General features: G+C 36.1%; 1 protein-coding gene and 1 pseudogene across 6 annotated transcripts; both read left to right on the forward strand.

Moving 5' to 3' along the window:
- LOC100780295 (vesicle-associated protein 1-3-like) lies at positions 1 to 2,504 on the forward strand (annotated as a pseudogene).
- A 14,368-nt stretch (positions 2,505 to 16,872) lies between these two features.
- LOC100781365 (uncharacterized) lies at positions 16,873 to 24,167 on the forward strand. 6 transcript variants are annotated; one of them, XM_014765747.3, is made up of 14 exons: positions 16,877 to 17,303; positions 17,385 to 17,500; positions 18,077 to 18,163; positions 18,309 to 18,404; positions 18,866 to 18,912; positions 19,374 to 19,431; positions 19,700 to 19,807; positions 20,421 to 20,543; positions 21,106 to 21,217; positions 21,776 to 21,864; positions 22,549 to 22,644; positions 22,813 to 23,021; positions 23,386 to 23,581; positions 23,946 to 24,167. In XM_014765747.3, exons 5-14 carry the CDS (start codon positions 18,868 to 18,870, stop codon positions 23,996 to 23,998), a joined length of 1,089 nt encoding a protein of 362 aa, XP_014621233.1. In that variant the 5' UTR covers positions 16,877 to 17,303; positions 17,385 to 17,500; positions 18,077 to 18,163; positions 18,309 to 18,404; positions 18,866 to 18,867; the 3' UTR covers positions 23,999 to 24,167. The 6 variants fall into 6 exon arrangements, with proteins under 6 accessions (XP_014621232.1, XP_014621231.1, XP_014621230.1 ...); XM_014765746.3 differs by lacking the exon at positions 18,309 to 18,404 and having other exon boundaries at positions 16,873 to 17,303; positions 21,106 to 21,185; positions 21,776 to 21,839; XM_014765745.3 differs by lacking the exon at positions 18,309 to 18,404 and having other exon boundaries at positions 16,874 to 17,303; positions 21,781 to 21,839.
- The last annotated feature ends 954 nt before the right edge of the window (positions 24,168 to 25,121 follow it).

Raw genomic sequence — 25,121 nt, forward strand, 5'->3', positions numbered from 1 at the left:
TGCAATTCACCCTTCTCTCTCTCTCTTCCATTCTTTCACAGTTCCTAAAACTAAAAGACACACACACACGCTGTCTCTACATCCTGATCCTGCATTATTGTTGACAACATGGCCACGGAGCTTCTCCAAATTGATCCTCCTCATCTCACTTTTATCGGTAAGAAGTTAATTTTCATTTCACTCTCCACTTTCTACTCATTTCCATTCCTCACTATCTCTCTCTTTCTCTCAGTGGAATTGAAGAAACAGAGTTCCTGCTTGGTTCATCTCATCAACAACAACGCTTCTCACTATGGCGCCTTCAAGGTTCCTTCCTTCCTTCCTTCCCCTCTCCCACTTCATTCACTCTCCTAACTTCTCAATTCATCAGAATTCACATCTCATGATCCATAATTCAGGTCAAAACCACGTCGCCCAAGAAATATTGCGTCAGACCAACCGTTGGCATCGTCAAGCCACACGGAACATGTGATTTCACCGGTAAGTAAACGTTGTTGTTTGTTTTTTAATTCACATCACCTATTACTGTTAAAGTGTTAGTAGCAACTAACATTGTTGTTTGTTTGTTTGGTTGGAGGTAGTTACTATGCAGGCTCAGCGCACAGCCCCGCCTGATCTGCACTGCAAAGACAAGTTCCTCGTTCAAAGCGCGGTTTGTTCCTTTTGAAACAACCGAGGATGAAATCTCCTCTGACCTGGTCAGTCATGTTTATAATTAATTATTTGTTTATTTTGCGCGTATCTTGTTTTATTTTTTATTTTTATGTGTTAAGTAAAATTAATTCCTACACTTTTCACTTTAACACAGTTTGTCAAAGATTATGGAAGGCTTGTTGATGAAAAGAAGCTAAGGGTGGTCCTCCTGAGCTCACCTTCTTCCCCTGTAAATGGAGATTTCAAGCTGGATCCAACCACCCAAATGCCTCCCTCTCTTACAGTGAGCTTCTTTACCACATTTATACGAGTTTGAATCATGAGATTTATTACATGGTTTAAGATCACATGACACGTAATCAAGTTTTTCAATTTATAAGAAGTTAATAAAACTCGGTTATATGTCGTCATCTTGATATTGTCTTGGACCATGTAATAATTTATCGTGAATCAGGAGCATTGCTCTATGATGCTGTTTCTCCTTTTCTTAGGTTGGAAAAGGACTGGAAGCAGCTCAGGATATGGAAGAGGATGGAGCTGATAATGGAACATTTCCAAGTACAAGGAGTGTTGAGAAGGTGGGGGACATGAAGCATGTAAATGATGTTGTGAAATTGAGTTTAGCTACTAAGGATTCAGAGGAATTGAAGTCAAGGTTGAGTATAATGGATGCAAAACTAAGAGAGGTAAGTTAGTAGTCATTAGTGCTTCTTAATTTAGATTAGCAGTTATCCCATGGTAACTTTGATTTCAGGTTTCGTTAAGGGGAATTGATGGAGGAATTGGATTGGGGAAAATTATGTTCAAGCTATCTATTATGTAATAACTTAGGATTTTACTTAATTTTTTTTCTTCAAAAGGCTGGTATAAGACCTTGTTTTTTTACTTCAAACTTCATAGTGAACCGAAAAGAGGAATTGAATTGTTGATGCCAACTCTAACACCTCTATTATGGAGAAGTTCATATTATTCCTACAAGTGTATACGGATAAGTTTATTTAAATAAGACATATATTCTTAGTTAAAATGATTTTTTTCCCTCCAGCGTATTCGTGATTGCTTGTTGTCAAGTTCTTAAGGTTGTAAAATGTTTACTCGGTAATATTTTGCTTCACACAGATGTTGTTATCTCAGTCCAATTCATTAAATCAGTTCCTTGGAATACAACTTGACCTTTTTAATATTTTTAAACCTTCAAAAAGGGAAGCAATCATCAATTAATTATTATCTTTGCAGGCTGAAGGAACCATCGAGAAGTTGAATGAAGAGAGGCGCAGGAACATCCGAGAAAAAGATTTGCTCAAGCAAGAGTTGGTAGGTACTTTTTCATTGGCATGTCCATCGTAATAAAATATAAAAACTTCACGAATTCCAGAACTCTTTCCAACACAAATTATCGCTTGTAACTGCAATAGAACTATAGGGACTAGCAAATTATCTCTCCCTTTCTATGGATAATAGATTTTAATTTTCCTGTCTTCTTAAAACAATTTAATTATGGTATTGATTGGTAGTGCAAATTAATTAGAAGAGGTTTCTGTGGAATGCTTCATCTCTCTCAGCTAACTTGAGAGAAATGCAACTATGTTTGAAGTTATTGTTAACTGTTAGTTGCTGAATGACCATATTCAATATTTGACACCCGTTTTTTCACTTTCTTTATTAGGAAATATTGAAGAAGAAAATTAAGATGAAAAAAGCTCAGGAGGGAAACACCTCTTCAGGTCTTATACCGTGCAAATGTATTTGAGACCCTTGAATATAACAATAAGATAATTATCAGTGAAGATCTTTAAGAGTGTAACATATAGACAAAGCACTAGATAACAACTTTTTATTTTCTCTCTGAGTTCATAACAGTTGCCAGTTGGATCCGGTTTCTTCACGATGGTGCTTGCAACTTTATTCAGCAGTCCGAACGGTAGCTCATCTCCATTGTAAAGCTAACTCCAAAACCGTCGTTCTTGAAAAAATAAATATTATTAATTCTCTTAAAAAATAATTCGCCCCCACGGATCTTGAGTCTTGTATTTGTCATTGGTTATGGCATCAGTCTAATTGAGTAGTTAATTTATCCAAACCATGGTTAGTTCATGAAGCCTTAGATACTTATTTATTTTGGTCCAACAACATGCATAAAAAGAGAGAAATAATTTGTTTTATCTTAACTAAACTAATTTGACCTCGATCTAAGTTGAAGTATTTTTTTATCTATATCTCAACTAGAGTATCTTGACCTCATATATTTTAATTAGGGATAATTAAATTATAAATCTATTTTTAATAGTATAAATTAAATTAAAACAATGCATATATTATTTTTTATTTTAAATACAATTAACTATTTAAATAGTTAATGTAGCTGTTAAATACTTCGGCCATTAAAAAATTGTTGATGGTTTGGCGGTAAATTAATGGCTAACTAAGGACTACTATATCGTGAGTTGGATTCTTAGTAAAATTGTGTTTTTATTTAATTTTTAAACCAAAATAAATGAAAATAGAAAATCCTTTAGAAGATAAAAAAGCTAGAAGTTGCATAAAGCGCGATCGAACCCACAACTGGCATCTAATCTAATCTACTGTCTCTTAATGGAAAACTCAATTTTAACCTCTTTTCTTTTAATAACACGTATTAATTTATTTATTTTTGGAAATAAGATTAATTATGTCATTTCATTGATAATCATAGCAGTAACTTGGTTGAAAAAACTAGATACTAGTGAAAAAGGGGCTGCCCTAGCTAAAGCACGAACTACACCATTTTTGATAGCAGTATATTAACAGATGTAGCATCAGAAGGGCAAATTGGGGAATCAATCAACAAGGAAGGTGTGCAATTAGCAAAAGCAAAGAGAAAGGTTACCAGGCCCGCATATCTCAAGGATTATGCCTGATATCAGAATGCAAAGGAAGAGGAGTTGAGCTGGCACAATGAAGGATTTGCTAGATTCGAATGTCCCCTGCAAGGATGCATCCATAACCAATTCTGTTATGCAAATATTCCTAGGAGATTTGGATAAATCCATTAGCAGTAGTCATTATATATACGTATGTAATAACTAGCAAAATCAATAAGACAATTGACACTCCTCTCATTCTTACTCTGTTCTTATCCCTCTTTCTCATTAATCTGATTCTTAGGAGGACCCTGGCCCTCGAAGCCCAGGTTAACCGCAACATACACTTATCAATTTGGTGCTCTCGTTGAGCTACCACCATGCCTGATCCTGATGAATCCTCTTCTTCCTATGACAAACTTGAGGACGTTCTCAGCCGTTTAACCAAGCAACAGCTCTATTTGGGGGAATCAGTTAACGCGATGACCCTCAAGATTGAGGAACTTCTTCATCGTGTGTCCCCGATTGTCCCACCTTCTCAGCCCACTCCGACTCCATTACCACATCCTCAACCTGCAACTCCAATTCATCGTTTAAAATTGGAGGTTCCCCGATTTGATGGGTCAGAACCACTGGGATGGATTTATAAAATAAACCAATTATTTGACTACCATAATACCCCAGAGGCAGATAAACTTACCGTGGCGTCTTTTCACATGGAGGGTCGGACCCTTGCATGGTTTCAGTGGATGAACACCACTCACCAGTTCCCTTCGTGGCCTGCGTTCTTGGAGGCTCTGCGTACACGTTTTGCTCCTTCCCAGTTCGAGGACCCCTCGGGGGCTTTGTGCAAACTCACTCAGACGGGCACCGTGGCCCAATACTTGGCTGATTTCGAGGACTTAGCCAATCGGACCATTGGCCTTCCCACTCCGTTCCTCCTGAGTTGCTTTATCTCCGGCCTCACGCCGGAGATTCGCCGGGAAGTGCAAGCGCACCAACCTGCTACCCTCGTGCAAGCCGCTGGTCTCGCACGGTTGCAGGAGGAGAAGTTCGCAGATATGAGAACCCCCTCCCGCCTCCGCCCTGCACCAACCCCTCCCCTATCCCCACGAATCACCCCCACTATCCCTTCGTCGCCCATACGAGCTCCTTCCCCTTCATCCCCACCACAACCTTTTCCCTTACCCTCACCAAATCTTCCCCCTTTACTACCTGCACCTCGCAACCCCCCTCAGGCATGGAAGCGCCTATCCCCCGAGGAAATTGCTTCTCGAAGGGAGAAAGGCCTCTGCTTTAATTGTGAGGAAAAGTTCCATAGAGGGCATAAGTGCGCCTCTAGGTTTTTCCTTCTAATTTCTGAGGAAGACGACCCAGCCAACCCTCTTATAACCGGCTCGGACCTACCCAACACTATAACCCACGACCCGCCTCAGTTACAACCCCCTGACCCACCCGATAGTCCGAATTCTTACCCGGCCCAAATTTCTCTTAATTCCCTGGCAGGCCACGTTGCACCGGAAACTATTTGGCTCATGGGAAGCATTTCCGGTCATCCTTTATTGTTGCTGGTCGATGGGGGTAGCACCCACAATTTCGTCCAGCAACAATTGGTGACTCACTTGGGATTACCTTGTCGGGAAACCGCACCACTACGGGTAATGGTCGGCAACGGTCAATACCTGGAATGTACCTCTATCTGTGACGCCATTAACATTCATATTCAGAATCAAACCTTCATCGTCGACTTGCATATACTGCCCATCTCCGGCGCCAATGTGGTATTGGGTGTGCAATGGCTTAAAACGTTAGGGCCCGTCCTCACCGACTATACATCCTTGACTATGCAATTCTTCTACCAAGGGAATTTGATCAAGTTACAGGGTGACCCCGAGGCAACACTAAGTTCCCTTTCGTCTTCTCAGTTTCGCCGTCTATGCCAGACACAGCCCTCTGGCCTGTGCTTTCATATCACAGTCCTTTCGGAAGAACATTCGACTTCATCTGAACCCGTGGACCCATCCATTCAAGCTTTGCTCACCAAATATAATATCCTTTTCCGACAACCGCAAACCTTACCACCGGAACGCACAACAGACCATCATATTCACCTTTTACCTCAAGCTACTCCGGTGAATGTCCGTCCGTATCGATACCCACATTTCCAAAAGCAGGAAATTGAGTAGCAAGTCGAGACCATGCTTCAGAAAGGGCTGATACAACCTAGTAACAGCCCCTTCTCTTCTCCGGTCCTCTTGGTCAAGAAGCACGACGGAACGTGGCGCTTCTGTGTAGATTATCGTGCGTTGAACTCACTCACCATCAAGGACCGCTTCCCCATTCCGACCATTGATGAGTTGCTTGACGAATTGGGCGGAGCACAGTGTTTTTCAAAGCTTGATCTCCTTCAAGGCTATCATCAAATCCGCATGCACTCAGCAGACATACCCAAAACGGCGTTTCGAACTCATCACGGACATTATGAGTTCAGAGTCATGCCCTTTGGACTCTGCAATGCGCCGTCATCCTTTCAGGCGACAATGAATTTAATTTTCCGGCCATTTCTTCGCCGTTTTGTTATCGTGTTCTTTGATGACATTCTTATTTATAGCGGAACCTTTGAGGATCATCTCTGACACCTGGACATAACCTTCCAGGTATTACTTGACAATCAATTTGTCCTCAAAATGTCTAAATGCTTCTTTGCAAAAACGCAGGTAGAGTATCTTGGGCATCTCGTTTCAGGCAGAGGAGTGGAACCCATGACCGACAAGGTGGCCGCCATTGTTAATTGGCCTAGACCTCAATCCATCCGAGCTGTTCGTAGCTTTCTGGGCCTAGCAGGGTTTTATCGGCGATTCATTCGCGGATACGCTATGATTGCAGAGCCGTTAGTCCGCCTCACCACTATGGAAACTCTTCAGTGGACTCCTCACGCTCAATAAGCTTTCGAGAATCTTAAGTCTGCCTTAGCCACTGCACCAGTTATGGCCTTACCCGATTTTCAGGTTCCATTCACGGTAGAAACGGACGCTTCAGGTAACGGCATGGGAGCAGTCCTATCACAGAAAGGACACCCAATTGCTTACTTTAGCAAACCGTTCACTCAGAAATTATTATCGGCATCAACCTATGTCCGCGAATTGTTCGCCATCACTTCTGTCGTGAAGAAGTGGCGGCAGTATCTTTTGGGCCACCAATTCACGATCATAACGGACCATAGAAGCCTGAAGGAGCTCTTAACTCAGGTGATTCAAACCCCCGAACAACACACGTATCTGGCGCGATTAATGGGATTTGATTACCAAATCCAATATCGATCAGGCGCGCACAATCAAGCGGCAGACGCTTTGTCAAGGTCACCGGAAAATGCTCCACCGGAATATCCTGCTTCCCAATTTTTGATACTCTCAGTTCCCTGTCTAACATTTCTGGAAGAATTGAAACACCAGGTGACTATTAATCAACAATATTGTCAGAAGCGACAAGCTATTCTTGATTCTCCAGACTCGCATTCTGATTTCACCATTCATCAGAATTTCATTCTTCAGAAGGGTCGATTATGGCTTCCGCGAGATCTCCCTATTATTCAGTCCCTACTACAAGAGTATCACTCCACTCCAATGGGGGGCCATGCTGGGGTTACCAAGACTTTAGCACGGCTGTCGGAGAATTTCATTTGGCCAGGACTCAGGGCTGATGTTGTCACCTATGTCACCAATTGTAGGGAATGTCAGGTCACAAAATATGAAACGAAACGCATTGCGGGGTTGCTATGCCCTCTCCCAGTACCATTCAGACCATGGGAGGATCTTTCTATTGACTTTGTTGTTGGTCTACCCCCCTTTCAAGGCAAAACGGTGCTCCTGGTGATCGTTGACCGTTTTTCAAAGGGGATCCATTTGGGCATTCTGCCTCAGGCCCATACCGCTCACATGGTAGCACAGCTCTTCATTAACATTGTTGTCAAGCTTCATGGTATCCCCAGAAGCCTAGTATCTGATCGTGATCCATTGTTCATTAGTGGGTTTTGGCAAGAGCTCTTCAAGCTTAGTGGCACTCATCTTCGAATGAGTTATGCCTACCATCCACAGAGTGATGGACAGACAGAAGTCATGAACAGAGTAATTGAAGGTTATTTACGAGCTTTTGTTCATCGTAGGCCAACATCGTGGGGGAAGTTCTTACCCTGGGTAGAACTATCTCATAATACTTCATGGAATAGCAGCACAGGCTCAACCCCTTATGAGATAACATATGGACGCAAGCCTTTTTCTTTTCCAGATTATATTGCAGGATCCTCTAAAATTGATGCAGTAGATGATCTTCTCTTGTCTCGTGATGAAGTGTTCACTACTATTCGCCGGAAATTACTCAAGGCACAAGCTTCCATGAAGAAAACTGCGGATGCCAAACGGAGAGAGGTTAATTATGAGCCCGACAGTTGGGTATTATTGAAGCTTCGTCCTTATCGACAAAGCTCAGTGAAGAGTGCTCAGGCAGTGACTGGTAAATTGTCCAAGCGCTTCTATGGACCGTTTCAGATCATAGAACGTGTGGGTAAGGTAGCCTATCGTTTGAAGCTTCCTGATGGGGCTCGTATCCATCCGGTATTTCACTGTTCCCTTTTGAAGCCATTCCACGGAGACCCCATTCTTGATTCACCCAATTCACTGCCGACACGCTTTATTAACGGTCAACCGATGCTTACACCGCTTGCCATTCTTGATTATCGGCGACATAAGGAGAGGGACACGTGGGAAGTATTGGTCCAGTGGCATGGACTTTCCCCTGATGAATCCTCTTGGGAGGACTGGGAACAGCTTAAGCAGGATCATCACCTTGAGGACAAGGTGATTCTCCAAGGGCCGAAGGAAGTTGATAGCAGTATATTAACAGATGTAGCATCAGAAGGGCAAATTGGGGAATCAATCAACAAGGAAGGTGTGCAATTAGCAAAAGCAAAGAGAAAGGTTATCAGGCCCGCATATCTCAAGGATTATGTCTGATATCAGAATGCAAAGGAAGAGGAGTTGAGCTGGCACAATGAAGGATTTGCTAGATTCGAATGTCCCCTGCAAGGATGCATCCATAACCAATTCTGTTATGCAAATATTCCTAGGAGATTTGGATAAATCCATTAGCAGTAGTCATTATATATACGTATGTAATAACTAGCAAAATCAATAAGACAATTGACACTCCTCTCATTCTTACTCTGTTCTTATCCCTCTTTCTCATTAATCTGATTCTTAGGAGGACCCTGGCCCTCGAAGCCCAGGTTAACCGCAGCATACACTTATCAATTTTCTTGTCTCCTTGTATAACCTACATGAAAGGTTTTATTGTTTGTTAAAATCTGCTTACACTCATTAATGATAACCCCAACTTCAGACTCGTCTATTATGTGGCTGTTAACTTTGTCGACGAGATACCCAAATTAGCAACATGGGTCAAAGCCGTACGTAGAGCCCATGCTTCTCCCTCCATGACGAGCAGAAGAGGGCATCAACATTGTGTTCAAGCGGTCACAAACGAACCCAAACTATCTCGAATGCACATGCTTATACCTGTACAATCCAGTTCATCAAAAAAAGCTGCAGCAATATTGCATTTGAACGATCCATGAGGGGGTTTACGCCATGATATATATTTGTTGCTGGGATGCATGATGAGCAGGCGTGGAATGCTTGTGGATTTGCACCATAGATTGGCTTGTCCAATTCTTGTTGTCCCACACCCTGTCATTTCTTCTTGGCCATAAATTCCAAATAATCATTGAAGCTCTAACTTGTTGGTATCCACCCAGCACCTTCATAAAGTTAAAGTAGAACTAGGCAAAAGTTTCCGCAGTATCAACTCCATGAAGCACGATTGAATCCAAGTTAATTGCCTTCCAGCACTCTAGGTTCACTGGGCAAGTAAGGACAATGTGAGAAGTGATTTCGCATAGTGGGCAAGTAATCGGGCATTGGACTCCTCTTCCTCGTAAGTTGCTTCTTCTGGGAAGAAGATAATCCCTGCAAAAGATCTACATATCATTAGCTTCACCCTTTGAGGTATTTTCGTGTCCCAAATCATCTTCCAGCCACCATCAACACACATGTCATCATGTTGCAGAAAATTCTTCATGATCATAGTATAAGCACTCTTGACCGAGTATAAACCATCAATGGCTTCAGCCCAAATCAGCTTATCTTCTGCCTTGAATGAAGGAACAAGAGTATGAATAATTTCATTGATATCCTCTAGGGAGAGAATTTGATTTAATATCTCCAAATTCCAAGCATTATTTTGGTGATGAACAATGGAACTTAATTCCAGATTTTCAAGTCCTGGCACTATGGGAGAAGTCACATAACGATGTCCCTGCTTTCGAAGCCATGACTGCTGCCAAACATTAATATTCTCGCCTGTGCCTAGACGCACCTACAACCTTCCTTTAACAAAGCCTTTGAAGAGAACAAGCTTCGCCATTATGTATGATGGGTTGTGACCAATTGAAGAACCCATGAAATCCCCGGTAGGATAGTATTTAGCTTTGAAGATCCTTCCTGGCAAAGCATTTGGTTTATACAAGAGCCTCCAACCTTGTTTTCCTAACATAACCATGTTAAAAGCAAAGAGGTTACGAAATCCCATACCTCCTCTCAATTTCTCCATGCACAATTTGTCCCAATTCAACCATTTAATACCTTTCAAATCTCTTTTACAAGAATCCCACCAATATGAGTTCATAATTTTTTGAATTTTATCACCTAGAGATTGAGGAAATTGACAAATGCTCATACAATATACCGGTATAGCTTGAATAACAGATTTGAGCATAATTTCTCTACCAGTCTTAGATAGGGATTTACCTTTCCTAGAGTTAATTCTTTGCCATACCCGGTTCTTGATGAATGAAAAAATGGCTCTTTTATTTCTTCCAATCAATGAAGGGAAACCAAAATATTTTCCTTTACCCGAGCCTTCAGGTACTCCAAGTTCTGATGTGACTGCTTTACGTAAATCCAGTTTGACATTTTTGGAGAAAGTGTCTTCGGATTTACGTGTTAATTTTTATGGTTTAGGTCTTTTGGGTCTTTTTTTTTTCCTGATGTTTTTTGAGTCTACGTTTTTGTGCTGAGGAAAAAGACTTCACTGCTGAAAAGGAGGTTACATGTTCAGGGACTCCCTCAAAATTCAAAATTTCCTATACACTTCTCATCCCCCTCTTCTCCTTTCATCTCCTGCTCCCTCCATCTTCTTTCCTTTCTGTTCTTTTCTTTTTTCCTTTCCTCAAAGCACAGACCGAAGAACTCAAAAATGGTGCTAGCGATAGAGGAGAAAGCATAAATCGAAGGATTTTTCTTCCTCTCTACAACAACCAAGATCAAGGCTCGACAACATTACCCACTGAGAGTGATTTCGGTTAGACATTCCGACAACTTTCTTTCAGTTTTGATATTTTAATAAAAATAAATGGGTTTTAAGGTCGTTTTTCTGTATTTGATTCAGGGGCCTCTAATCTTAGAATAGGCGGGCAATTTTTTCTCTTTTGTTTGATTCTTTTGTCAATGTTTGGTGTGTTGTATAAAAAATTAAATGTGCAGCTAACTTTTATGAAATTGAATCTGGAATTTTCTTTTAACTTTTAATACTATAAGTGGTGAAATTGGTGAATATTTGATAGTTTTTTTTTTTACTTAATAGACATAATAGTCTACAGAGTTGGACTTTTGGTTTTTATTCTTTGACCATAGTATTTTTTTCACAGTACTAGGCAGCTCATAAAAAGTTTTTTTTTTTTTTACTTCAAAATCGCCATTCTATCTGTTTTTATTTATTGATTTGGTTCCTGATGAGTAATTCACAAACTCAATCACATTACAAGGTGTAGCTCCTATAAAGTTTTTCATTAGCATGATCTTATCGAGTGATATGGGTCTGTGATAAGAGAGATAAAAAGAATAAAAGAACAGTGGGAGGAGAGTGACAAGTGATGCTGTTTTTTCTGAGAATAATGAATTATCTTTTGACAATTGATGTTGTGTGTCCCTGTACATTGATCAAGATTTATGGTGGAAGAAAATAAAATATTTTACTAGAACAAGAGTTAAATTTCAAGAGTTATGATTAAAGAAAATAAATACTTTTTCTAATTTTTCCAAAAAGGTTGATTGATATTGATACAGTATGTGATTGAGTGTGTTTGAATTCCCTCCGCAGAAGAAGCCAGTGTTGTGCATGTTGGTCAGCCGGCTACTGGGGTCTTGCTGTAAAACATGGTAGAAGAAACTGCTACTGCTCTCTATTTTTCTCTAAAAGTGCATCTTCTGCAAAAGGTGGGTTTACTTTAGTTTTTAGTTTGAGAAATCTGTCTTCAGTTCAATTATTTCTTGTGTTGCACATTCAATTGATTGGTTATTTTGTTTCAGGTAGTCGAGCACTATAGAACCTCTAACACCAAGACAGAAATCTCATCATTTTCACTAAGAACTCTATGGATTTGTGTTCTGATTAACCTTAACTCCTTTGGATTTCATTTATATTTCTTGAATATTTATACATTTTTTACTATGGTAGAGCTTTATTTTCAATATACATGACTACAATAGTATAGTACATGCTAAGTTCAAATGAGTAATGGGTTGGTGCTTTTAGGCTGGTATCAAGGGACTAGATGCTTATATAGCTTACCTTGTTGTTCTGTATTTTAGCAAAGAGTTTATTAGTATTTGTCATTATGTGGTTTAATAAACTGAGAATAATTAACTTATTTAAGACACTGAAAATTTCCCAGTTCCCAATTGATTTATTAATTGGTGCTTTAAAGTTTATTAGTTTCTATGAATCTTTTCAAGATACATCACATTAGCTTGGCACTAAACCAACTCCCATATACAGTTGTTTTGACATTTTCATATTTGAGTTTCACCATGCATGGTCCAATTGCTTGATTGATTTGGTGCACAATTGACGCGATGTACTCAGTCAAAGCAAGAATCTTTTAATAATTGGAAGGCACTTATATTGATATACTTTTTCATCTGAAATAAAATGTATTCTTCTAATGCATTCTAATAATTAGGTGTAGGATCAGCGGATCACTCACTACTTTGTGAGTATAAACCATGGTAGTTAATAATTATCCTTATAACTACATGTTTTGTATATATATGCAATTTTGTCGTATCAAAAGGTTATACTCACAACTACTGCTACCTCTGTAATAAGCACTAAGTTGTTTCTTATTCTCCTATGGTCTTAAGATGTTTCATTGAGCTTTGTTCATTTTTTTATATTTGATTTTCTTCTCTTCAGACATTTTCTGATGAGTCTATACAGGACATTGACGTATCTAAAATGTATACTAAAATTATTATGCGGTGATATAGGTATGTCTTTTGAAACATTGCGTAGCTAACTGCTTGGTACTAAGCTTGGGTCATTGGTGAGATTTAGTTCCTGAGTGTTTTCTCTTTGCATGGCTAATCTCTAGAATTTGACTCTTTTTTTTAGGTGTTTGTGTTATTCACTGCAACAAGCATATACCTCTTCTCTGGGGTTGTTGCCCCAAGACCAAGAAGCATTGATAGGAGGGTTAAAGAAATGATAAGTAGCTTTATAAGTTTTTCTGTGGAAGAGGAATTGAATGTCTTGGACCTAATAAATGCTATTGACTTCAATTCTAATATTCGAACACTGTAGAATAGCGTATACGCTTACAGGTTGATAATATGTTTTTGTTTTTTCATCCATATGTGTTGTTATTTTCATGCTTATCCACGAACCAACGATTTTGTACCATTTCCAATCCCGAACAGAACAGAACGGTTTCAGATCACAAAAATTACAGAAAAAATTATTTCTATTTGATTTCAAATTTTAGTAAGAATTAAGTCCTCTAAAATACAATAAGCATACATATTTTTTGACTCTTTGTCTGATGAAGAACAACCTCAAACACGCATAGCTAGAATGATGAAATGGGAAAGGAGATATACGACAAACACGCACAGATCGGAGTACAAACGGGGTCGAGCATTCTGATTGTTACTTGTTAAGAGAGAGAGAGAGAGAGAGAATATCATGTAATTTACAACAGCTATACGTGTTTGTTATCAAGTGTTTTGTCTATCTTACACTCTTCAAGATCTGCACCGTTAATTATCTTATTATTATATCCAAGGGTCTCAAAGGTCTTGTACGCTAGAATCCATCTGTTCATAAATCACGCGAGTATTTCTTAATGTATATTTAATTTAAGTTATTATAAAGGAATAAATAATTTTAATTAATTTCTTATTTTTAAAAAGTAATTATTTCTTAAAAATAATTATTTTTAAAAATAAAACAGTTGATTTTGGTACGATGTTAAAACTTAAATGTAAAGAACTTTCACCGAACATTAATTACATTCGATTTTTTATTTTTTAAAAAATTATTATAAAATCAACAATTTTAATTATATGGTATATTATAATGAAATAATAGTATAAAAATATTTACACTATAATATTTTAATTAATTTTAAAATAGATTTATAAATACATTTAATATTTATAAAATTTAATAATATTAATTATTAAGATTGATTGTGAACATTTAAAGTATTTTCATTTTGTATTTAATTATAAGATTCTTTCAACTAGTTTATGTATTGTCTTTCTAAAGTTTTTTTTCTCATTTTTTATGCATTTAATTATTATTCATTAATGTTTGAGAGAGAACATAATTAAGTAATGATACGTAGGAAAAAAAATAATTAATACATCTAGAAATTAGAAAAATAATCTTATAAAAAAGTGTTAATTCATTGGCGAGTACACCAATTTGTCTCAAGTAGTAAAGTACTTAGAAGTCCGAGTGTTAAATTCACACGGACTTTGTTTGTACTTAGATTGATGCAAACATAATTTACAAGTAAGGGATAAAAAAAAGATAAAGAGAAAGAAAGATAGAAGATAAGATAAAGATTTAAAATAAAAGACAATAAATTTAAAAATAAAAGAATAGAAGATACAATAATTTTAATGTATGTCAATTCATTTAACAACACCCCGAACACCTGCACTTGAATTCAGTGACTTTGTAATGAATGATAATTTAAAATCATGCATCTATTTGTTTAAGATATATGATTTTAGATTTTTCTTTATCAATTTGGTAAATTTTTTTCTTACCTACATCTATTAAAATATTTGTTTTTGATGTCTCACGATGACAAACCTATTTATCTCTCAAATGTCTTTGCAAAAACTCAATAGATAAAATGCATGAAGTTCTAATTCCAGATGTTTGTTTTGATACATGTGCATAATGCAATCACTGTATATCTAATAATGATTTTATTAAGATACTCCTTCCTTTGAGTTTTATTAAAAATTATCATTTTTCAAGCAACTAATTCCTAAAACTGATGCATATAAGACTTCCCTTGTATTTCTACTAAGGGTTACCCTTTTTCAGCGCCTAACCCCTATAGATGATGCAAGGATGAATGATACATGAAATTAAAATAAGAAAGGATAATAGAAAAGAAAACATCTGTTTGCATTGATAGATATGAAGTATATAATACATCTTTTGACTTTTTAGCTCTATCAGACCCTAACTAAGGGGATTTAGCCTCTCATTACTATAAGAGACTTTTACTTTAGGGGGTTGATGGGGATAGAAGAAGATGGATGAATAGAGGAGAAGAAGTAGACATGGCAAGAAAACCCGTACCCGTGGGTACCCGCCCGAATTTGTCCCGACTTTGACGGGTAATACCTGAGTTGACCGGGTATGGGTTCGGGTTCAGGTTTTCCCCGATAACCAAAAGTCGGGTACGGGTACGGGTATGGGATTACTAGACCCGTCCCGACCCCGAACCTGAACCCGTCCCGCCACTTAAAATCTTTAGAATTTTTGCATAATTTAATCAAAAGGCATATAATTTTTATTACTAGTTAATTTTATTTTAAAATTTGTACATAATTTAATATTATTTTCTTAACTATTTATGTAGACACACGCGTTATAATAAATTTATTGATAAATAAGTAGTTAAAAATAAATGTTTAACAATCAATTTATTTTTTTTTAAATCAAAATTTTAATATTTTTTTACAAAAAAAAAAAATTCTAAATGGTGTGTGGAACGTGGTTGGGAATACCCGATACCCGACGGGTACGGGGATGGGACAATAAACTCAAACCCGTCGGGTATTGGGTACGGGTATGGGAATATGTTGAGGAGCCAGGGTAAGGGATTGGGGAGACAATACCCGTACCCGACCTGCCCCATTGCCATGTCTAAGAAGAAGGGGATAATGAACATAAAAAGAGGGTTTTCCTGTAGAGATAATGAGGCTTAGGATATATTCATTAGAGAGCTCTGAGTCTCTAGGGGCGATGTTGTCCCAGTGTATAGGTTGTATTTTTTCCTTATGCTTCCTACTACTTTTATATGACTAAGATAGTTTACTTTTCACACTGACTTCGCGTTAAGCGTGAGCTGACCCACTTAGCAATGGTGCATGTTAAACGAACTGTCTAATTCTTTAAAAAAAAATTCAAGGTTTTTTCTTCCAATTTTTACATCAATTTTCCTCCAAAACACTTGAAATCTTCTTATTTTAAATTTTTTTAATCAAAATTGCAAAGATATTAATTTTTTTTATTATTTTATTAAAAAATAATAAAGTAAAAAAATTATAATTATTCTTTGTCAAAATTAACTATCAAATTAAACTTAAATTTCGTAGTTATAAAAAAGGACAAACAAATTTCTAAAAATAATTTTTTAAGTTAGGATGAAGAAGAATACTCCCTTCATCCCTATAAATATAAGACTCTTCTAACTATTTCACTTATTTTAAGAAAGTTGATTGTCCAAACAACAATTGACATAAATGATAATAACTTGTGTTTTTTAATCAAGGGGTCAAGAATTTGAATCTTGAAAGAGAAATACTCACCTATAGGTGCTTGTGGTCCCTAACGAAAATAACTAAAATTAGTTATTATTTCAATAACAAGATCAACAAAAAAAGAAAAAGTTGTTTAATATAGTTAATAATATTAAATTTATTAAAAATTTATATTATTTTTTTATAATTAACTTTACAATTATTGGGATACGTAATCTTTTTTTTCTATTTTTTTATTTAATTAATTAATTAATGTGTGTTAATTTTTGTATTGAATTTTTATGAAAGAGGCCATGCATTTATATTTCTATTACATAACATCTATCGGAAAGTAATTGAAGATATGAAGATAAAAAAAAAACTAGTGTAAAAAACAACTTAAAAAAAATCTTATAAAAAATACACAAACAAAATTTGAAGAAAAGTCTTATATTTAAAGAATGAGAGAGTAACATTTTTCAATTTCTAGGTAGTGTGTTGATTTAAATGGAGGGAAGGTGAAGACAAGGCATGGCGTGGACAAATGAGTAATAAAAAAAGCAAGTGACGGTATATGGTGCCAGAACAGAAGGCATAGCACAACTGAACAAACAGAACTCGCTTGCTTCTTCAAACCTCTTCTCCTTTTCCATCCACTGGAGAGAAGACAAGAGAGAGAAACACAGATTGTTCCCTTCCCTTCCACAAAAAAACGACAAATCCTCTTCTCCTTCTTCTCTGTCTTCTAGGGTTTCTCTTCCGCCATTGCCGACCTCACCCGTGCCTCCTGCTTACTCTTCTCCACTGGCATTGCTCTCTGATCCTCTCTACTCTCCAATCTCATTCCTATTCCCTAATTTCTTCCCCTCTTTTTTAGGGTTATCGTCGCTCTATTGCCGATTCCGCCATTTCTCACTTCGACTTCGAGGTAAGCCTCTCGACCTTATTCGCTTGCTATCAATCCTGATTCATTTGCTCCGTCGCCTCAATTTTTGTGTGTTGCTCTTAGATTGTTGCAGCAGGTGCATTGTTTTTGCCTCTCAATGGTATGTTCCCCAGGAAGTGGGAGAATGGAAGTCATGGCAAGGCTTCTCGCTGCTGGGACTTTCTCTCACACTGTAGCAGGTAGGTACATGGAGACCCTACCTTTTAGATTTTTCTTACTCATACTGCTTGACATTCTTTGCTGGATTTAGATTATTATATTTTTATGTATAATAATATATATACTTCACAGTAAGTGGTTGTTTTTTATTGCAAGAAAGGCACTCCGTGCCAGTATTAATATTTTTTTGGGGGTAAATGTAAAGATAAACGAGAAGTTAAAAGAAGAAGAAAGAAAATAATACTATTGATAGTAGTTTGCAGAAGTTACATAGTTAAAGGATATATAAGTGGGGGAAGAAAATCAGTTGAAGGGTAAAAATATCTTAAAAATAGCATGATTCCCCCTTTATTAATTGTCATACATAATATATGTGTTGACAATATAAATGTTTTTTATATTGTTATTCAATCACAAACTGTTATGTATGGTCAATTTCAATTATTTTTTACTTTTATAATAGTAACTATCTTACCAAGATTTCTGATTGATTGATTATGCTAACAATGCTTGCCTATTAAATTCTTTAATTTATGAATTTTGTTTTCATTTCCAATTTCTGGTTGAACATCATTTGTTCATGCATGGCTTGGAAGATGACTTTGCCCGTGAGAAGTTGGCTGCTGAGTATATTTGTAGAGAACTACGTGAGGCAGATGAAGCAAATTTGCTTCACGAAGAAGGTTGTCTGATTTTATTTATTGTTGACTTGCTGAATCAACCGTTTTTTAATACAATGCATGGGTATTCCTTACTTACTAGATAGTAGTTAATGAAATTTCATAATTTATTTAGTTTAATGTGTTTTTACTCATTTTCAATTGATAGAAGAATGAAGGTGCTGATTGTCACATGCTGAAAATGAATAAGTCTCTGTTTGGAAAAACTTCTCAATAAGCACTTATAGAAGAAGGAAATAAGAAGGTAAAATGAAGCAAGCTTCTCTTATGAGTCAAAATTAGCTTTTGGAGAAGCTAAATGAAAGACCTCTGACCTTCTACAAATAAGCTTATGTATAAGCTAATTTTAACTTGTGGGAACAATTTATGTTGTTTTACCTTCTCTTTTTTTTTGTCTCTTATAAGTGCTTATTGAGAAGTTTATCCTAACAGGACCTAAATATAAATCTTTTATTTTATTTTACTTTTTTTTGGGGGGGGGGGGGGGTTGGAGTGCTTGGTCCGTTTGGTACTCTGTATAATGATTGAACAAGCATGTTTAGTTTTCAGGATTTTTGTTTGTGGGGTTTACCTTTCTATTATTACCTTATTTGAATTTCATGATTATAATTTCTAATTTGTTTTCCTTTTCCAGTTTTTTGTCTGGGTACAATCTTCATTTTCTTTTGTGGATTTTTAAAATGCTGCTTCACATTTATATCACAGATATGCATGTCTATGGTGAGAGCCCCATGACTGATGCTTTGCAGCTGGTAAGGTTTGCCTCTTGTTTCTACATTTTCTTGTGTGCTAGTAAACTAGTACTTGTGTGTATGTTCTCACTTCTCAAGTGCCTCACTTGAACCTTTCATGTGGTTTCTTTATTGGCATTCAGGGCTCACATGAATTCAATGAATTCTCTATAATGTTATAGCCTGTTGTTATTGCTTCCTATAGTTTAGGATACTTTAAGTTTGGAAACAGTAATTGTTGCTCCCTTCTTTAGTGAATAATTATTTCTTTCTTACTGGCATATTCATCAGAATGGCACGCACCACACAGTAGCTCACCTGACAGTTTTGGAAACAGTTTATGTTTTTTATATCAATTTTCTAAATTGTGGAATTGATTTAGATGTTACAACTTATAAATATCTTTGTCTGCAGGCAGTAGCTTTTCAAAAAATTAATCTAAAGCAAATTCATTTAACTTATTGTTTGGTATCCTTTTTGAGGTATGCTGCAACACTTGCAAGAAACCAATCAAGGACAGTCAATTTGCTGCTCATGCAGGTTTGGGGGCTTCTTTTCTATTTGTAATAAAACTTCCTGGTCTTTTCTGTATGATATTTAATGTTTGACAACCAGTTATCGTGTGGTCTTATATGCTCATTATATTATCCTGTTAATTTTCAAATTATTCAGTTGGTTACACATTGACCTGCATTTGTTGCTGGCTAGTTTACTATCAGCTTTTATATTTTGTCTCCTTTTGTTTCAAAAGGTACTAATATTGAGCCTTCCTTGTTTTCCCCTTCCATCCCCCCTGTTATTTTTTCAGAACTTTGTAGGTCATTAAAGCTCACAGAACAGACTATGGTGGAGCTTGACACTGGGAATCGAAAACCTCCAAGGAAGGAAAAGAAAAAGTTAGGAGCTTCTTCTGCAAGTATCCTTAAAATAGGAATTCAGTAATCAGTTAGGAGCTTCTTGTGCAAGTTAGGGCTTTAGCCTAGCCCATTTAATTTTTTCCATCCTTCATAGTCACACTCAGTTCACACTTCACACTTCACACTTCACACTTCACAGTCAATTTCCAAATTTATTCCATCTTTTTTTTTTAAAATATTTTTTAAAATATTTTTTCAATAATAAATCTGATCACCCAATCTGAACCAATTCGATCAAAGTCGGGTTGGAGACCCAAACTAGGAAAAATCCAATACAAACCAAACCAATTAAAATTGATTGGTTCGGATAACAAAAAATGCCACGAACCCGATCTGAACTGACCCATGCCCACCCCTAGTTGTAAATACTGTTTGGATACTAAACTATATTCTCACTGTCAGATTTTTTACCTATTATACTTTAAATTTAGTATTCAGTACTTTAATCTTTTGCTGATTGTTCTTTGAAAGATGCTATATAATAATCACACTTTTTGAACATTGTATTTTAGATTCCTTGAGTAGGATTGCCTCTTTAGTTTTTTTGAGTATATTCAAATGATAGGTTGTTGTATTGTAACATTAATTTTTGTGCCTCATAACCCCTCATAGACCAAGCTTCTGCAGTTGGGGAGCAGAGAAGGTCCGAGTCTATAGACAATATTGACTCTGCTTTGTCACAATCCCACTTGAATAGTCAAATCAGAGTGGTTCCCTTTTCCAATGAGGTAACAGGTAAAAGCCCACTTTTTTTGCAAGTTTTCTCTTTCTATATCAGTGTAATTCTCACACAGAAGTTGATGTATGTTTCTTATACACTTCTTTTTACCAAGATTGCTACTTGTTTTGATTTTTGCTAAGATTGAATCTATTTTTCAATTAGTTGTTGAATAAATAAGGGCATCTTGGTGTTAAACTGATTTATTAGTTTACAATTTCTATCACTTCTTGTGTTGTTGACTTTCACTGAAACCTTCTCCAACAACCAAATAACATTGACTGTGCCTTTAGAATGATTTTTTTGGAACTAAAATTTATCCCTCTCTCTATGACCATGGAATGGATAGTTATATTTCATCCTTCTTTTGGTTGGTAAATTTCTTATGTTAAAGACACATTTGATCCTTATTTTACCTATTTTATTGGGAATATGATTGGGTGTATATCTCAAATTTTTTTTGTTGGAGTAGAGTAGGATTTTATTTTCTGGATATGAATGTCTGTTATGCCATAGCCTAAGCCACTGGTTTGTTAATCAATTTGAAAACTTGATTCATTTTAGCTTGAATTTCCTCAGGATACTCAAGTTGTGTAGGTGCAGCATTGATCATGGATGGTACTGGCATTGATGCTGGAAATAGAGATCACTCAGCCTCTGTAATGTATCCTCCAACAAAACGTCATAAATTGTATGCTTTCTTGGTTCATCTGATGTGCACACATATGTTGTATGGTTATTTTGATATCATTGTCATTGATTTTGTGCCTAGAAAATATATTCATGTTTGGACTTTGGAGTGTGCTTGTGATTTTGGGTGCCTTTGCTAGAAGAAAATAAAATCATGAATTCATGATCAATAGAAAATGAATTTGAATTCCTCATTTGTTGTATAACACGACATCTCCATTTCTCCCCCCCCCCCTCCCCCAAGAAATTATTATATTATTAAAATGGAAAACTATATGAAATTTCATAGATAATAAGTTTTTAATCAAGTGAATGCTTGCCATATGACCAGTATGCCTCCTCTTAACCGAAACAGGATAAACCATAGTTAGTATGGCTTACCCTGATTGTCATATTAAATCTTGATTAATAATTACTAACTAGAAAACCTCATCTATGAGGTTAATTATATATATTTGTTTAAAGATTATGTTTGGAATTCAATATTTATTCTCATTTCTTCTTGTATCTTTTCATCATCCCTCTTAAATTTATACCCTAACTATTATGTTTATTGTAGGATAGCAAACATACATCTACCTGTATTAGAAAGCCATGGAACAGAATCTGGAGAGACAAAAACTGTGAGTTTCACAGATGGAATTACTTGTAAGTGTGCAATGATATATGTGCTGAAATACTTTTATCTTACAGGACTACCATTTGAAAAATAAATGCTTTTCTTGATGTAAAAATACTGTTATCAATTTTGTTCCATCATATTTCTTTGTTATAAATGCACTAGAACATGGGCATGTATTTAAAACATTTAGTGTGTGAGTATAGGCATATTGAATGCCAAAACATCAATCAAAATTCAAGAGGTAACATGAATGTTAAAATTTCATTTTCACAAAAGTTACAGTTAAATATTGAGTTAGTTGAATCAAGTTCTGCATTCATAAATTTAAAATTGAATACAAGCTATTCTTCATCTCCGTGGATGCTCAAAGTTGAATTCTCCAATAACTGTATCCATCAAATAAGAAAATGGTGTCCAAATGTATACGTTCTTTTGTAAAGTGTTTTTTTTAATCCTTTTTTATATAAAAAGATATTAGTGGAATTGGTTCTTTCTTTAATTTTGTTTTTTATTTGTGAAATTGCGATTGTGTTCTTGTTAACTTTTATATGTAGGAATGCTCAGTGAACACTTGTTTTTTGCAATTTTTTAGTCTGACATTAATGACAACTCTGCTACTGCTTTTACCGCATTATGCTGTTAGCTCTTTGGTGGTTGGTTACCTGGCCATGAAATGAATAACTTAATTATTTTTTCTGGATTCCATTTAGGTAATTTCCTGGAAAGAACTATTTCACAACGTGGAGATCCTAACCATAAAAACCGTGGGCAGGTCCTTGTGCAACATCAAGGCATAATGAAGAATGGTATTAAAAAAATAATATAGTTTCAGTTTTAAAAGTCGTTTGATTTAAGCTACTGGTGGAATGGACGCCCTTCCCTCAAACATTTATTTCCTTTAATTTTTCAGTCATGTTTCTAAATTCTAATCTGACTTGGTGTTGGTACAACATTTTTTTTAAAAAAAAAATTAGATTCTCCTGCACCCCTTGCTACGAAGATATATTATTCACAAAGGACCAATCGACTGCGTGCCAGAATTCGTCATCTTTACTTCCAGGACTTAAATGGGCAATGTTGTACTGATGTTGTGTGTCCAAAGACTTCACATGCAGAGATGGTCGCATTCCAAGATTCATCTCTGAGGGACCCTTCATTTGATCAAATGGACAATGTGCATGAGGTGTGACATTCTTCACTTTTATGTAAGGTTGATTATTTAAATTATGGGTTGGGTCTTGTGACCTAAGTTATGCGGTTTGAATGTAATTCAATTCTAGATGTACACATCAGGCTTACATAATTTAGTTATGTTGCAAGTTCTTTACTCTGGTAATATTTTTTTAAAACATTTGATTATTGGAAACAGAAATTAATGAGGAATTAGGCTTTACACTATACTGGCAGGCTTTGACTTTCTGTTTGAAGGCTAAAGATGGAAATACCTTCCATCACCCACCCCAAATCCAAATTCTCACCAAGAAAAGCTTGGTTCCATGCTAATGAAACTAACTCTGAACATTTCTTTTTTTGTTTTTTAAAAATAGGGCCGATTGCCTGCTCAAAAATCTGATCATATTCTTGCAAAAAGCTCAGAAATTGGCTTGCTTAAGGCAGGGGGACTGCCAAGTAGTGGCTTGCCAAATCAATTTCTTGATAATGTTTCTAGGTCTGCAGGCACTAATGGTGGTTTGACTAGAAGCAACTTTCTTCCAACATCTTATTCTTTTGTGAGCAACACAGGTAAGCTAATCTATTATCGAGTTATCTTTTTATTTTTGTTGTTATACTAAATTGCATGTGCTATTTATAGTGTATGCTAAATTAAGAAAAAACAGTAATCATCAAGAGTGTCTCTAACTATATGACTGCTAGTGGATTCAGTGTTTTAGTGCTGTGATATAAGTGGTAGTCTTGAAGTGGAAACTTTGACATGAAGCAGACAGATTTTGCAGTGATACTTTCATTGCATTTAGATAAGCTGTAGCATGTTTTACTTGTAGTTTTTCAATCTCATTTTTTTTGTTTTTGTTTTGTTAATTTTTAATTTACATTACGATTTATTGGAATAAGTCGTAGATTGGAATTTTTTGTTCTGTTTTTGCAGGAAATCCACTGGGAACAATGCAGCAACCAAATGGGAGTGTTCCTGTTATTTAGTAACCTTGGTGGAATTTTTTTGGGTAGGTGAAGGTACAGGTAACCAATACATGACGTTAGGATTTAGCTCCTTTTTTGAAGCTGATAAAGTAAATTATTCAAATTGTGTATCCTGTCATCTGCTTTGTACATGAAAACTTCTATTATATAATGAATGGAAATGAAGAAATTGTTAGCTCTATATCCTCAAGTAGTTACTTTTTCTTCTGTTATCTATGCTGAACTTATACCTGTAAGTCAGGCCCATTGCATAACAGATTGCATCATTGACATTACAAGGTTTCTCAATATAAGAATATATTTGTAATTGTTCATTAAGATTTTTCGATATTATCTGTCAAAAGAGAGTTTTGGGCTTGCCTATCAATATGATCAGGTGATAATCAGAATCTGTATCTCCAGTTTTTTTCAGAAAGCATTCTTAGTTCCATACTTCTATTACAAATTTTGTATTCAATTCTGAAAATTATATCCTAAAGTAAAATAGCCAATCAGGATGTCTCTTTTTCGGTTTGTACGTAGTCCATTCCTTGTTTGGCCTGGGCCCAGGTATTGTCGTATGTAAGAGTAGATTATCCATCAGTTATGTTATGGCTTTGTATTTCGGTATTTCCTGTTTAAATTGGAGCATCTCTTCATTTTGTATGACTCCCAAATTTTTGTTGTGTCAAATCGTTGTTTTTCCTTTTAAATTTATTTTGGACCGGCAAAGAACCCCCCAGCCGCCGCCGCATTATGGTACGTAGAAGAAATTGGGAATTTGTGATACATATTTGAAGATTCAGTTATGTATATTTGAATTTGGAATTTTTTTTAAGTATTAAAGGTAAATTGTCCAAAATGGAGGTCACGTTTGTTGCGCTAATCACACTTTAGGAACAGTACCTTCTGTTCTGTTTTATCGTCTTTCAAGCAAGTGTAGTAAATGTATTAGCACGTTGTTCTTTTGTGCAATTTCATGTTTAACATGAAGCATATTCACAATGCTATGAAGACGAAAACTAGGGTGCGTATGTCAAACTCTTTTCGCACTCTATGCAAGTTTATAAAAAAAGTGATAACCATTTGGGTCCGTCCGATTTAATAAAAAAAAATTAAATGGACCGGATTTGATGATGACAAC

The sequence above is a fragment of the Glycine max genome, chromosome 13 (assembly GCF_000004515.6).
Source record: "Glycine max cultivar Williams 82 chromosome 13, Glycine_max_v4.0, whole genome shotgun sequence".
NCBI classification, from domain to species: domain Eukaryota; kingdom Viridiplantae; phylum Streptophyta; class Magnoliopsida; order Fabales; family Fabaceae; genus Glycine; species Glycine max.